A 15,940-nucleotide genomic window follows, 5' to 3' on the forward strand; every position below is an offset into this window, starting at 1 on the left:
CCTAACCCACTGTTAGTTTACAATATGACGCGTTATATTATAAACTGACGGATTTCACAATTTCGCGTTGACATTTATTTTATTTTTTTTTCGTTTTCTTTCATAATTCTACTTTTCATTCCTTTTGTTCGAAAAAGTTGATTTCCGCCAAAATGTCTACCCATCGAGCTAACTGCACACCTATTTGGAATGCGACTCTCCCTCGCGTCTGTATCAGAGCGTCGATGTGACGTCACAGCTGCCAGGTGCGCAGTAAACTCGACCGGATTGTACAGTTACATTATGACTCTCTCGAGGCGTCATGATGGAAGTTTATTTAAACAATAAATCTGGCCATTACAGCTGGGTTTTCAAGTGTCCATAAATTTGGCAGGCGATGTAAAACAGATCCGAATCAGATACGATTGAATTTGTAATCCAATCTACTTAAATATGAACGTAAGCTTTTTGTCCAAAGTAGCGTTTTCCGTTCCGTTCCGTTACCGTCCAAAGTAAGATTTCACTATTAGGTTGTTTTGATGTGGTTTTTTTTTATTAAATAAGGCATTTTTTTTAACAACTTTTAAATAAATAGGAGGTACAGTATTTGGGTACTTAAAAGTTTAATGTTATGTAAAAAAATGTGTTTTCTTTTCTTTCTTTTATTCTTTACTAACGACCCGCCCCGGCTTCGCACGGGTGCTAAGTATACTTATAATAAACCTTCCTCTTGAATCACTCTATCCTTAACTGCATCGAAATCCGTTGCGTAGTTTAAAAGATCTAAGCATACCTACATAGGGACAGACAGCGGAAAGCAATATTGTTTATACTATGTAGTGATTATGGCTTCGTATGGCTTGTACCTACAATACATAGTTTTTGTTATGTACCAACTTAATATGAATATTAATATGCATAAACTACTAGGCTAGGCCCTTATTTCAAAAGACGCGCGTTGAAATTTCATTTTAAGTAAGTACCTACGTATTCAACGGATGTCTAACTTTTTTGTATTTTAATTTTGTATTTTGTATTCCTAAACTATGACGTACACATCACAGATGAAATCAGATTCCAAAAAAAGAAAAGAAAAATAAAGTTTCGGTTTACATACATATTATTATTATTATACATAGAAGTTTCGGTTCTGACTAATAGTGCCGTAACTTACACTCACCTCTACCGGCTACGTAACGTGATATTTTTATTGAACGTAAAAGTATCTGTTCTAATATCGGCCGGCGTTCTCGTAAAAGAAGTAACCCTTTTTAATAAAAACCAACATGTGGGATAGGGGATTTTATTTACACAATATTTTTAGTTATATCCCTGCAGGGTTCAATATCATTAAGTGGTGCGGTTTAGTTGGAAGGGATACACAGGCTGGTTTTATAAAGGGCGTTCTATTTACGCCAATTTTAGTGTTATAATCAACTAGCTTTTGCTCTCGGCTTCGCCCGACGAGTATTCTTTTGTCACAGAAAGACGGACTTAACATTTACTTTATACTTATCATTGATATGGCCAATTCATTCGACTGTCTTTAGATAGGTACATTTTCATGAAAATACCTTCAGTAGTTGTCAGTGAAAGAATAAGAAACAGCTAACCATTCTCACAAAATGTTACAGTTCTAATATTAAATTACTCGGAGTAATATAGGGAACAAAACTTCTAATGTAAATTATATTCAATTTTATAATGTTCTGTGTTGAAATAATACTTCATTAAAACATTATAAGATCTCAAAATAATGTGCTGAAGGAAAATAAACTCATCCAACTGTAATGTCTTTTGGACATTTCGTGTAAATAAAACTAAAGCGAGTTTAAAATGATTCAATGAAAGAATAACAAATTGAAACTTTATTGTCTGAATGTAACTATTATTTCCTTAAATTTACAAAGGCTGAAAAAGGCGACGGAGTTTCAACACTCCATGTGCTCCTGCAGTGGAGACTTAACATGTCTGTCTAAAAATAAAAATAAATCAACACAGTGCAAGCGGTCGATATTAAATTTATAAACTGTATGAATAACTTAACAAATAAGCAATAAATTCAAGTAGACATATAACTTATCTTTATAATGTCCCACCTTACACCGCGAAATATTTCTATGGCAGAGCGCCAGCCAAGAACGGTCGTGAGGTTCGATTAAATTAGTTTCGGGCATTTATCATGTCGCCGAATAATTTATTGCGATAATAACATTGGCAACACGAAAAACCTAACGGTCTTTTAATATTTGTTTCAGATCCGGCCCTCGAACCATCCATTTACACGTTCCTCGATGTCCAAAGCCAGGATTTAATTAAAAAAACAACTGTCAACTTTGGCGCCAAAAATTGACAGCTATGAGAGTTTAGTGACGGGGCAAAGACACGGAACTGTGATTTTGGAATCATGTGTTAAGTGATCGAGTGACGATTCAAGATGGCGACGCCTCCAGAGTCCCCTGTAGAGGAGCATGCGTACGAGTTGGAGCCGAGTCGGACGCCGAAGCCGATTCCTGTCGCCTTGGAGGAGCTGTGTAGACAGACAAAGTTTTCTAAACAGGAAATCAGAGTTATGTACAGGGGATTTAAAACGGTAAGCCCTATTTGTCTTTTTTAAGTATTTAGACTCATTTTTACGTCATAGTGTAGCGAATAATTTCACGTCCAACTTATTCATGAAGGCCCTCATAGCAGGGCACAGACTTCGCCCACTGCCGTAAATATTGTGGAGCTAGAGATGTTAACAGCCACTATTAAAAATGTTTTGCGTGCAAAAGTAGCACAAGTGCATCCGTTTCCGTATAGTTATAGGTACAGTAAGAAGACGTGTGGAATAAGAAAAATGTAGGTACATCGTCCCTGAGACTTTTTCAAAGCATCTGGCTTCTGGCCCCCCTAGACAAGTGGTAAAACATAATAGTTAGTTGTAATTTCGAGATCACGAAAATATCACGAAGCGAAAAAAGTCTTGAGCAGTTATTCTCATTTCCATAGCTAAATAAACAGGAGGAACCCTGCTCAATATCAATGTTCTATTGATAGATATTCAATGAATTGACATACTTTTACTGACTGAAGTGCTTTCACCTCTGCATTCAGGCTCCGATGCGCTGGAAATTCAATTTAGAAGCTAAAAGCTCTTCACTAATAGATTTTATGAATGAAAAAATATAGTAAAGTATCTAAGTGGAGGGAAAAATGACATGTCCACTTGTAGGCTCTAATTTAGATAAGGTAAATGATTTTTTCAGATAAAGATAATGATAATTAGTTACTCCATTAACGATAAGGGATTTGGTTTGTTTTTGTCAGCTTTTGATACACAAAAACAATGGGTATAAAGTTATTCAATTTGGCGGTTTAGTTTGAGGCCCAGAAAAGGGCGTAAGATAGTTTTATCCCGGTTTTTGAAACAGGGACGCCTCGCGATAAAGTTTTTCTGTGACACAAAATTTCACGCGGATGAAACCACTAGTAAAAACTAGATAAGGCATTAATTTTCATATCTTTTTTTACCCCTGCTAGCTAATTTAAAAGCTTAAAGTGCTTGCCAAGCAAAATGGTTAATAGCAAGATGACGTTGCTTTTTTGAAAAGAAAAAAACTCTATCCATAAATTGGAACAAACGACACTCGTTTTCACTTACTCCAGAATAAATTGCGGGTTGCAATAACGAAGCATTACTGAAACAACTTGGCAGGGGCATAGCCTATAAATTTTAATTTAAGTATCCACTTCTTTCTATGTCCCATTGTATTTAAAGGCTTAGCCTGTGGATTTAATTTAATGCATCTGTAAATTAAAAAGGCTGCGCTCTTTTAAATGCATTTTAGTGTTAAATCCTAAATTAAAAATACAGTGTATTTTTTTATGCATTTTAGTGTTGTGCGGCTTTGTATCACATTACCTACTTACTTATGATACTAGGTCGTTATCTGCAGTGATTTGTAAGCAATTTTTAATTTACTTATAATCGTTGTCGCTAGTTAACATACAATTCTTTAGACTTTTAGACTTGCATTTCAATTATTTAAAAGTTATAATCATTATGGTAATGCCAAGTTTAAGTAACTTCCATAATCCACAGACAATTTGACTTTAAAGAGCCGGGACAATAATGAGACTCTATTTTTTTAAGCCTTTTTTGAAATGGAAACTGATAGGTTAAGTTTATTTTTGAGTCGAAAACAAAATTTGAAACTGGACAATTTTGTTTTCGATTCCTCAAACCTACACATTTTATGCCTTTGCCTGTGAATTCTGATGATGTAAAAAGTAAAAGCTATGACATCATCGACCCAGCAAGGCCAGCAAGCGGCAGAGTGACTGACAAACGACGGAAACAGCAGTCGCGCTGAAAAGGTTTCCGGAACTGTGACGCGGTACTAGGTATCGAGTGACAGGAGAGAGCGAGTGGCGCGAAAAATATGATTAACGAGAGTCAAAAAAGGTTAAAGACTTTCGATAGAGGTAGTGGTTAAAAATTATTTCAGATTTAGGTAGGTACAATTGGCAGATAGTTCAAAGTAAGATAAAATTACGATATTGTTCAGCTGAAGCCGTCACCTAAATTAACATACATAACAGAAATTTTAATTTCCAAATGGGCCACTTTCTTAAGTACACCCATACCACTGCTTCGGGACAATAAATGGTCCAGTGCAGTACCAGTGCTTTTTTAAAAGACTTTATGAGCTACCATATGAGGTCTCTACTGCCTTTCGAAGCACATTATAACTAGTATAATAATATTTTCAGCGACCCAAAGTGTTGCCTCCGATATGAGATGTGACCATTTAAATTAACTAATGTTGATTGTTAGATTTATAACTGGGTCTCAAAATGTGATAAAATTCTTCCAACTTGGACCCCACAAAACAGCCCTCAGTGCGCCATACTGAACAATCGTAGCGTCAACGCGACAAAAGAACAAGTCAAAGGCAACACGTATCTGTCGCGTGCTGTCGCGCAAACGTTTCAATTTCCACTGTGTCACGTATGAAAGAACGTTCTGAAACGAAGCTGGAACGTAATTTGTTGTTTTGAGCGTTTGAAGTGCCAATATCGTGGAGGCAATTAAAAATACCTTGCTTTGTTGGGGGACTAACGTCAGCTGTAGTTGTGGAATTGAATCACACGCTCAAAATCAATTTGTCTTCCGAAATTCAACCTTGAACTGGCTGAAAAAAGGTATTGAAAGCATATAATTTTTAAACGCAGAAGCATAAGAGGTATGTTTAGGTAACAATTGAAAGAAACAAGTGTTTTAACGTCAGCTTCAAGAGAAAATTGTTTTTTTTTTGTATAGGATCGTGTAAAGAAGAAAAAATAAAGCTCTAAGAATTGAAAAAATACAAAAGAACTTTCATTCCATTTAAGTCTAAAAGATTTGCCAAAGCTTGCAAAAGTCGTGTTAGAAAACAGCAAAAAGACACAAAAAAGTAGCAACGTGATGCTTTGATTCGCAGCGCATTGTGAATTTGCGATGCAAAGTGGTTTGTAGCGGGAAACTACATTGTAGAGTGTAGAGATGTCTATTTTGCAGTCTATGTTAGGGCTGCCAACACCTGAAAATTTTACACCTGTAACTTCAAGCACAACTTTTTTAAAAGAGCCCTAAGGGCTGAGTGTGATTTTCACTAGTGAGTGCGTTAAAAATATATGAAAATTGTAGTTCTTGAAACTTTCCGCTAGGGACGCTGTACAATCCGTCATACATTAATTTATATAATTTTTTACGCGCTCACTAGTGACGACGTGGGTATGCAATTTCATGCATTTCCTGACGAGAAAAAAAAAGCCCTCTGAAGATCAATTGCAATTAGTTTATGATAAATTAGGTAACTAAAGATGTTTACTTGCTTTGAAACACAGAATTAAAATACTTTGAAACCGAGTCAGCGCAAGAAAAGTGAGACACTTCTTCGAACTAAACTACTGGCTTAGTTTTTTCATTCGGACAATTTTTAATAAAGTGAAATTACTAGGAAAACGTTTGTAAGATAGGTAACTATTTTGCGTCACTTTAGTTAGATTAGACGAACGGACTATCCATCTAGGTGTTACTTATGTAAGCTTTGTAATCAATTAAGCCTAGCTCCTATTTAATATACTAATCTATAGGGGGCCTTTTAGCATGTCGAAAAAAAATGGTGACAAATTAATTTAGGTCTTATCTAGCCCACTATCCAATTCTCTTAAAATAGAGACACATTTTCGATGTTATTCAAATGCAACTTCCTTGCTATCCGATACAAAATTAGCGCCTTGTCGAAATACCACGCTACATTTACATTCCCGCCAAACGAAAATAGAGGAGCATTGCACAATCTGTATTTTCCAACATGGCCGACATACAACTGTCAACGTGACAAGAAAGCGCGCGAAAATGCTTCCCCTATTTTCGTCCGGTCGTCGACATCACCCACTGACCTTTTACGAAACATCTTGATACGATTGTCTCTCTCGCTCTTAAGCCAGACGTATGCAGACGTCTCGTTCTAAATCATTAGCCAAAATGTATATGCAGGTTGGGTATGCATTATGACGTAGGTACTTTGGAGGATTGTTACGACAGTCCCTTCATTTTGAAGGGGCTAAAAGATTTTAAGGGTTGACTGAGTGCAGGGACTGTAAGATGTCACTTAAAATATCAGACGACTACCTACTGATTAATTAAATGAGTTTTGTGGCATACCTAGCTGTAATACCGCCATCTATTAATCGTACTGTTAAATTTTCATCGCTTAAAGATACATAATTTTATTATATATTTTAAACATTTTGATAAAATTGGTCTTATGTTGTTTTTCTCTGCTTCACCTGTGGTTGACAAGTAAAGAATGCTACCAGGCATTAAGTCCGTCTTTGTAACATTATGTGTAAAAGTTTAATTAAATAAATCAACTGTGGAATTGGTAGTTGCGATAAAAGTAAAAAAATCATTTTCATGTTTAAATAATTAAATATAACATTTAGCCCATTTGCAATTGTTTAACGTAAAATATTCACAGTAATAACAGAAACCATAGAATTTCCATATACGGACTTCATAAAGTGAATTATGAAGGCGCTTATTACCTCAATTACCTTGGAATTGTTTCCAGCTGCTGATAATTGAATATGAATCGTTGATTGAGCTATACGATTGTATTGCTCATCAACGTAACTCATTGGATATCATATCGTTAACTAATGATTGACAATCGTCAGCCAATTTACCATTTTCTATATTTTCCTGAACTGAAAGTTTCAGACTATTGTCTGATTGTCATTGATAATGTACCTAACTTATGAGTTAAAAATCGTTATGAGTTTAAAGCTAGTTATTTTTGCTATAAAGATAGGTAATCTATAAGCTTAGTAGATACCTACTACTTTTTTCTAGATAAAAACTTTCCTATGTTGTACACCCTGATTTGTCGTAGATTGCATAAATGTTGGTTTTGTTGATTTGTTGTTTTGTTTTTATTATTTTTTATTTGATTTTTGTGTTTGTTTTTTATGGGTACATTTTTGCCGCCCCCTTATTGCGTGTTCCCGCCGACGGACAGGTACTTTACGGAGTGCTTCTCCTTCGGCGGTAGGGCGCAGCAACGTCAAGGGACCCGCTGAAAATCGGTGTCGAGCGAGGCATGCCTTGTTTCCAATGTTTCTTCCTTATGTAATTTATGTAAATGTGATGTCGCTCTGTTTCGTCAAATAAAACATTTTTTACTTTTACTTTTACTATGTCCTTTCCCGGGACTCAAACTATCTCTATGCCAAATTCATCAAAATCCAGACAGACAGACAGACAGATAAAGTTACTTTCGCATTTAAAATATTAGTATAGATAAATGTCACTCAGTAATCTTACCATCTACATACGTACTGGTGAAAATCGGAAACAGTTTCAGTAGCTCCAGAGATTTAAGTATGTTACTTCGTACAAACAAACTCAAAAACTATAATAGTACTAGCTTTTGCCCGCGGCTTCACCCGCGTGAAATTTAGTTTGTCACAGATCGTCATTTTATAGCCTATAATTATGTTATTCTGGGCTATAAACAATAATACTGTAAAGTTTCATCAAAATCCGTTCATTATTTTTTGCGTGAAAGAGTAACAAACATCCAGACATCCACACAAACTTTCGCATTTATAATATTAGTAGGATTTTTCAGTTTTCAATTTCAGTCAAATCAAACACCTATAGAATTTTCAAAAAGTCCCCATTGTGACGTCAGCAGACGATAGATCTAATTAAAATTAGCCTAGGTATCTACTTAACTAAACTATGCCTCTTTCCAGAAGAATGCACAATATAATTCAGAGGCTGCTACTATGTCCCTAATCGCATACTTACACAACCACATACCACGTTATACTTAGTATGGCTTCCTAAGTTCACTAAGGATTATGTGTTAAGCTTTTACATTGTATTTACTTGCATAACCTGTTACACAATATTATGTTGATGTGATTTGTTTAGTTAGCGTATGCAAATACTTAATAACTAGTGTAATTTTATGGGAATTATAATTAGGTACACGTTAGGTATTGAAATTAATAATATCTATTACAATAACTTATTTGGTAAAATAGTTGCAGTCATAAAGGCATTGTTGGAAAATCAAAACTAGCTACTTATATTATTCAAGTTATTAGAATTTAATAAAAAGAAGTTGTATTGACAACTTTGCTAAATTATGTTATAGAAAATCCTATCCTACTAATAAATGCGAAAGTTTGTGTGGATGTCTGGATGTCAGGATGTCTGGATGTCTGGATGTTTGTTACTCTTTCACGCAAAAACTACTGAACGGATTTTGTTGAAACTTTAGAGTATTATTTTTTATAACCCAGATTAACATAAATAGGCTATAATATAAAAATGAAACCCGTTTTCCGTTGTCACGACATAACATGAAAACGGCTTGACCGATTTGGCTGATTTTTTTTTGTAGTTTTCTAATACTCTGTACAAGGTTTTTACGGAAAAAAATATAAAGAAAATCTCTACGCTAAGGCGGTACGAAGTTCGCCGGGTCAGCTAGTAGGCTATAATTTATGACGATCTGTGTAAACTAAATTTCACGCGGGTGAAGCAGCGGGCAAAAGCTAGTCTCTAATAAAATTATCATTGTGTCAATTTTGGTCTGTATTAAAACCTAGTACATTAAGTACCTGTTACTTCTAATAAGTTATCGTGTCCACACCCCATCACTACTTCAAAATGTCTTTGACGTTTAACTTTTTAAATTCGTGCCATGTGCATTATGCTATGAAAACAATTACAATTGTTTTTTTTTGCAAATGGCCAGGTAACATTCTACAACGCTATCTCTTGGTCAAAGCTAGAACTAAGTAATAATGACAAGTTGGTATTCAATTAAATCAGTATAACGTCCTAAAAAGCGGTAAATTCATCATAATTACATGTAGATTTATGAAAATAACATCTAGAGGGCCTAATATACAAAAGTGGCGTGACCATGAGATGTATTTGGGTGAAATCACGCGAATTAGCGTGTTGTTTAGTAGAACCCCATAATATTTTAGCTTTGGAATAGCATAAAATGGGGCCGGAGTTACTATTGGAACTCGAAAATAATATTTATTTGCTAGGAGTGGACCAGCCGGGGGGCTGTCTAGCATGTCTAGGGGAAGGGGTAGACAAGTGATTGTGCCAATTTTGAAATTTCGGCGCGAAAAATCCTTCAAAAAAACGCCGGAGCGAAGGAATTCCGGAATCACAACTGTCACGTTGATAGCAACACGTTCGTTTCCACAGGACGTCCACTGTCTGTGGATTTCACTAGATTTTAGCAATTATGAGGACGATGAAAGTCAATTTATATAAAAACACGACTGAATAGAAATATTTGATTCGCTTTTCTAACATTTTGAAAAGCCCTTACAAGTGGCAAAACGTGACAGTTTTAGGAGGTAATTTCGAAATGCGGAAAGCATTATTTTGGTATCTAGTTACTTGGAGACTACAACTGTCACTTTTCGCCATTTGTCTAGAGTAGTGGTTCCCAAACTTATTTAGTCTACTGCCCACTTTGAGAAGAAATTATTTTTTAGCGCCCCCCATTTTTGTAGTCAAGAGTCGAGCTCAATCGATGTCTAAGAGTCCTCCTAGTAAATGACGCCTCCCAAGACTCTACACAACGTCCCGATTTTTTTTCTGGGTCTCTTACCGCCCCCCTTTAAGCCTGCAGCGCCCACAAGGGGGCGTTATCGCCCACTTTCGATCGAGCTAACTGCACACCGCGCTGGAATGCGACTCTCCCTCGCATTCACCCGCACACCCCGCGTTCGCCCCGTCCGTACCGGAGCGTCGATGTGACGTCACGGCTACCAAGTGCGCAGATAACTCGACCGGGTTGTAAATCTTATAGCAGACAAGTGAAATAAGTGACAAACAGATGAGAACCCACAGTAACTGTAGCTCGACCCTATTAGCATGGCTATAACGCCATATTTGGCGGTTCAAAAGCTTTGAAGGTTGAATGCCAGTACATTGTGCTTGCATTTTGTAGGCTGTCTACAAACACTAAATGGTTCAATAAAATTGGTAGGATATTACTTCTTCTACTAAGTAGACCGACGACCTCAAACAGGTAGAAGAAAGACACTGGATGTAGGCTGCTACCAACCGGGCGATATGGAAATCATTGGGGGAGGCCTATGTTCAACCCCCGCCTGCCAAGTCTTTGCGTCGAGTATAGTAGGGGTAAGGTAAGTGCCCCCTACTTCGGTATATTAAGGCTCTTACGACTTTAACATTTTATTTAAAAATAACCAAGCACGATATCAGTATAAAAGCTTTTGTATGCTAAACTTTGGTCTTTTGACAGTAAGTTAATACATAATTAATAGTTATATAGTTTGAACTTTTTTTTATATTAATTGTTCTGCGGACCTCTTGTTTGGATCCTGTTTCGTGACAAAATTTTGCTCTGTTTCTAAGTTCGTGAACTCATGTCCCCTATTTCGGGATAAGGTTTTATGCATCCAGTTAGGATATTTTAATAATGATTAAGGGTTTAATAAATTTAAAAACGATAATAAAAATTTAGAATAAAATAATTACGTGAAATTGACGATAATACTTACCTGAAATATTCATAAGAAATAATGTTTCTAGTATTATATTTTGATTTGTTAATTCTAACAATATGTGAAAATATTTATATAACCATTAGAAATGTGGGGGGGACTTANTATAACCATTAGAAATGTGGGGGGAGGGGGGGGGGGAACTTAACCCCCCACCCCCCCTTCGTACCCATAAAATTTTGATTTGTTATTTATAGCGATATGTGAAAATATTTATATAACCATTAGAAATGTAGGGGGGGACTCACCCCCTCCCCCCCTTCGTACCCATAAAATTTTGATTTGTTATTTGTAATGATAAGTATGTGAAAATATTTACACAAGCCATTAGATGCCAGGGCAGGGGTGGGATTATGGGGAGGAGGGGGGGGGGGGACTAATCCCCCTTCTCACCCCTGGAGCTGTTTCACGTGAGGGTAGCCCCCCTGAAAATAACCCCAGATACGCCAATGAATCATAATAAAAACTTAGTAATTAATTAATTTCTTAGGTAGGTAAGTATTAAAAACAAAAAAATATGTCGATTTCTTTGATGGTATGTGTCATAAAAGTACCTAAAACCATACATTTATATAACACGAACTTGGAAAAAAGTAACAATAATACGGATCCTTGTTTCGTGATACTAATTATTCCAAATTCCCCAAGTAAAATTCATGGATTATTGTCAAAATGTGTCAATTAACTATTATCTATCCCATAAACAATACAAATAAGCAAAGGTAAATAAAACAAATCGAAATAAAACCAAAATTACGCTGGTACTACTTATGCTAATTTATCTTAAAATTGGTCATATATGTGAACTTCAAACTCGTGTCATATAAATTCTAGTGAACGAAACATATACCGAATTTAGGTCATGAGAAACTTAAATAAATGCATTATTTGTTTCATAACTTACATTTAAATTATCATAAATAATTATTTAAAAACCAAGCATCAAAATGTTATCCATAACATCCTTGATTCGGTAGTGTCAGGAAATAGGGGACACCAGAAAAATAATATGTACGCTATTTCGTGAGTCAATTAATCGCAATTTTAAAGGAATTCTAAGTTTTCATATAACTTTTTTCTAAGCCAAATCAATTGTCAAGGAACACACGAAACCACTATTACAAGTTTTATTTAAATGGACGTTCCTTCGCCTTTTTATAAGCTTAAGAAGTTGGAGCGCTAACCTTACGGTGAGAGCAACCTTTGCAAGCCGCACGGCTGTTTTTGGCTCTCTGAGAGTGGACCCATTTATGCAAACGGGAACCAACCCACAGTTTGAGTGAAATTGAGTTAAGTACATAGATGGCGCTCAAATAACGCATTCTATCTTGTAAAAAAATTTGGTTCATTTACAACGACTAACAACAGAGATACAGCACTGTCACTTGCGGAACCAACCCGCTTTGGCCAACTTTTAAAAAACTATAAAGAACTAAACAGCATGGTCCCTAAACACTTAATTAAACTAATTATGCAAACCAGAACCAATGTTGGTTGGTTCCATTTAGCAAAAATAGTTACATTTTTTTTAAAAATAAACAGAACCAAAGAGTTTTGTTCTTGTTTGAATAATGCAAATTAGGTTAGTCTTGAAGGAACCATATAGCATAGTTCTTATTCTCGCAAATTTCCGCAGTATTTACACGAAAATAAAAGATCCATGTAGCATAGTTCTTAATAGTGTTAAAATTAAGCTTTATTTAAAAATAAAAAATCCGTTCTTATCGTTGCGTTGGTACCTTTAACATAAATGATTTGAATAATAAATTTATGCATTTTAAAACTCTACTCAAGAAAAAATAAAAAGATGAGACGAGGCAGTATGATCGACGACGACTAATAAGGACGTTGACAGAACATGAATGAGACGATTCGTGATGACTCTCGAAAACAGCTTGTAGACATGGCTTAGAAGTGAGATCAAAATCAAAAAATCAAAATCAAAAATATTTATTCAGTTTAGACCACAAGTGGCACTTATGAACGTCAATAGAAAATAATAAAAAAGAAAAAGGTAGCCCTTATGGGGCACTTTACATGTCTCCTTATCTTTTGGGCCCTACCAGCGCTTCGAGACAAACATATGGCAAGTGCTGAGAAGAAACGCCGGAACAAACTCAGGGGGGTCTATAATCCTTCAAAAAAGTTTCTTCGCCTTTTTAGAAGATGAGTATCACCACACTTCTGTGCCATGCCGTAGGCGTTTTTCCCTCGAGGATGACGGAATAAAACAGCTTCTGAAGAGCCTTTAGTACCGGCGTTCCTTTCAGAAGCTCAGCCGTGATTNCACATACCATCAAAGAAATCGACATATTTTTTACTTTTTAATACCTACCTACCTAAGAAATTAATTAATTACTTACTTTTATTATGAGTCATTGGCGTATCTGGGGCTATTTTCAAGGGGGGGGGGCTACCCTCACTTGAAACAGCTCCAGGGGGGGGATTATGGGAAGAAGGGGGGGGTTATCCCCCCCCCCCCCTTCCTCCTCATAATCCCACCCCTGGCATCTAATGGTCATATAAATATTTTCACATATCGCTAGAAATAAAAAATCAAAATTTTATGGATACGAAGGGGGGGGGGGATAAGTTTACCCCCCCACCCCTACATTTCTAATGGTTATATAAATATTTTCACATATTGTTAGAATTAAAAAATCAGCTAGACTCACATTATTTCTTATGAATATTTATCGTTTTTAAANATTTTTGTAGCGCCATTAGGATGCAGCCATGTCAACTTTGTCTGCTTTGGCTTCCTGAGGAAGGAGTTCATCATAAAGAGGCTATCCCACTCCATAAAGCCAGCCAGCAGTAGGCCACCTGCGTTCCTCTCTCCGTACCCAAATAGTTCCACTTTCAGCTCATTATCGGTTCGTTTACCCAGCTTCGCGTTGAAGTCCCCCATCATAACGGTAAAATGGGACCGGGAGCTATGTATGGCTCTGAAAAGATCCTCATATGTACATATTCTCCACTTTGTCGTCGGGCTGTTCCGGGGTCGGTGCGTATACGTATATGACCTTCAGCCAATACCGTTGTATAAGGTACGCTACCCTCGCCGAAACACTCTCGATCTGGACCACGTTGTTGACAAGGGACTTGTGAATGATAAACCCGACACCATTCTAGGACTGCTGGTCGCCCTCCCGGAAATAGAGCAGATTTCCAGATTTGAAGATTATGGTGTCCTCCCCCTCTCTTCGGACTTCACATAATCCTACGATATCCCACCACAACCTGCTCAGTTCTCCCTCGAGTTCGGCGAGCCTCATGTCAGTCCACAGTGTGCGAGTGTTAAAGATTGGCCAGAGGTCGTCGGAGTTGGTAGCCTGGCATTATCCGGTGATTCTTCTGTTGGCGGTGGGGACGAGTACCTATTATTTATGGCCGTCCCCACACGGCACAAAGAAGTTAATAATATACAGAAAAATATCAGAAGCAGGGTCATGATAACCAAAAGTGATATGGACTACAAAACCCTGAAAAGTAGCAACATAGAAGACAATAATATTGACGGTTTTACCGGGCCTATCGATTTTGAGGTAGAAGACGATAATAATAGTGATTTTAGTTTAAGGGTTCGTGATTCCATCGTATAATTTTCGTATTAAATGAAAGATAATGATTCACTATGTAATAAATGGCATTAAAAACTATTTTTTATATAGAATAACTTTAATTTTTAGAAATATCACAACAAGAAATCTTACATCCGTTTTGCAAGAAGGAACTAAGCAACAAAATATGTTTTTGCAAGAAAGAACCAACCGGTTTTTAACGATTTACTTTATATTATAACTTTATAAAATGTATAAATCTGATATTCCTAGATAGGCTGCAGTATCCCACACAAGATTAACAAGTAATCATTCATTAGTATATTATGTACGCATTTTGCAACATTTGTTTACAAAAGTCTCGTTTTCTCGAAACCACCCTGCTGTGGGTTGGTTCTTGTTTGCATAAATGGGTCCGTTTGAAGCTTCGTATTGCTCTCATTTTTGGCGCCACAATGTTGGTACTTGGTTTTTTAGATAGCTTAAATAATAGAGTTTTTGTAGTAATGAATAATTTTTATAAATAATATTCCATTTGCTTATTATTTGAGCTAGAAAAAAAACTTACGAACTTACGTACTATCACGAACTAGTAGCCGTTTACCTTAGATGATGATCAACAAGTTCTTACGTTGTTCCAGGAGTGTCCAGAGGGAGTGGTCCAGGAAGAATCCTTCAAGGACATCTACGCGAAATTCTTCCCCCACGGGAGTGAGTACCAGTTTTACTTCATTTTAGTGTAGGAACATAACTTAATATCTCATTGCTAATTTCCAGAACTAATAAAAATTGGGGGGTTACAAAGCCCCAAAATGTAGCACAGTGTGTAGCTAACTATGCAATATGTTACATACAACTCAGTCGAGTTATTAACTGCGCACCTGTCAGCCGTGACGTCACATCGCCGCTCATCGTGTGAGTTTATCAAACGTATTCGATATCGAGTCCGTCAAAAAATCTATGAAGATTTCTTGAAAGTATCCACTAGGGACGCTGTACAATCCGTCATACAGGGTGGAATTTTGTAATGCCACCTGGAGGGAAAGTACTCTTAATACTGTAGATAGAAAATTTTACTCAAATAAAACATTCCTTTAATTTTGAAAAGAAATAGAACTGCATTCAAAGATTTCTATTTTTTTTAAATTCACCACCATAGCCATCCTACCATACAGTTTTCTGTAAATAATTAAAATAATTTAAGATTTCATGCTTTTCCTTTCATTTGATTTATCAACTTTGTTAGAAAGATTTCATCCTTATACTTAACCCTAACGATTGATGTAATA

At 36.3% G+C, this 15,940-nt stretch overlaps 1 protein-coding gene across 1 annotated transcript in view; it reads left to right on the forward strand.

Moving 5' to 3' along the window:
• Nucleotides 1-15,940, forward strand: part of LOC114365832 (Kv channel-interacting protein 1) — a 46,386-nt gene that overhangs the window by 21,379 nt on the left and 9,067 nt on the right. Inside the window, exons 2-3 of the mRNA XM_028322514.1 lie at nucleotides 2,238-2,572; nucleotides 15,293-15,362. Of these exons, the coding sequence (XP_028178315.1) occupies nucleotides 2,417-2,572; nucleotides 15,293-15,362 (226 nt within the window). The 5' untranslated portion in view covers nucleotides 2,238-2,416. The remainder of the gene's footprint in view (nucleotides 1-2,237; nucleotides 2,573-15,292; nucleotides 15,363-15,940) is intronic.

Source organism: Ostrinia furnacalis, unplaced genomic scaffold (genome assembly GCF_004193835.3).
Source record: "Ostrinia furnacalis isolate ACB-3 unplaced genomic scaffold, ASM419383v2 OfSCF7657, whole genome shotgun sequence".
Classification (NCBI taxonomy): Eukaryota; Metazoa; Arthropoda; class Insecta; order Lepidoptera; family Crambidae; genus Ostrinia; species Ostrinia furnacalis.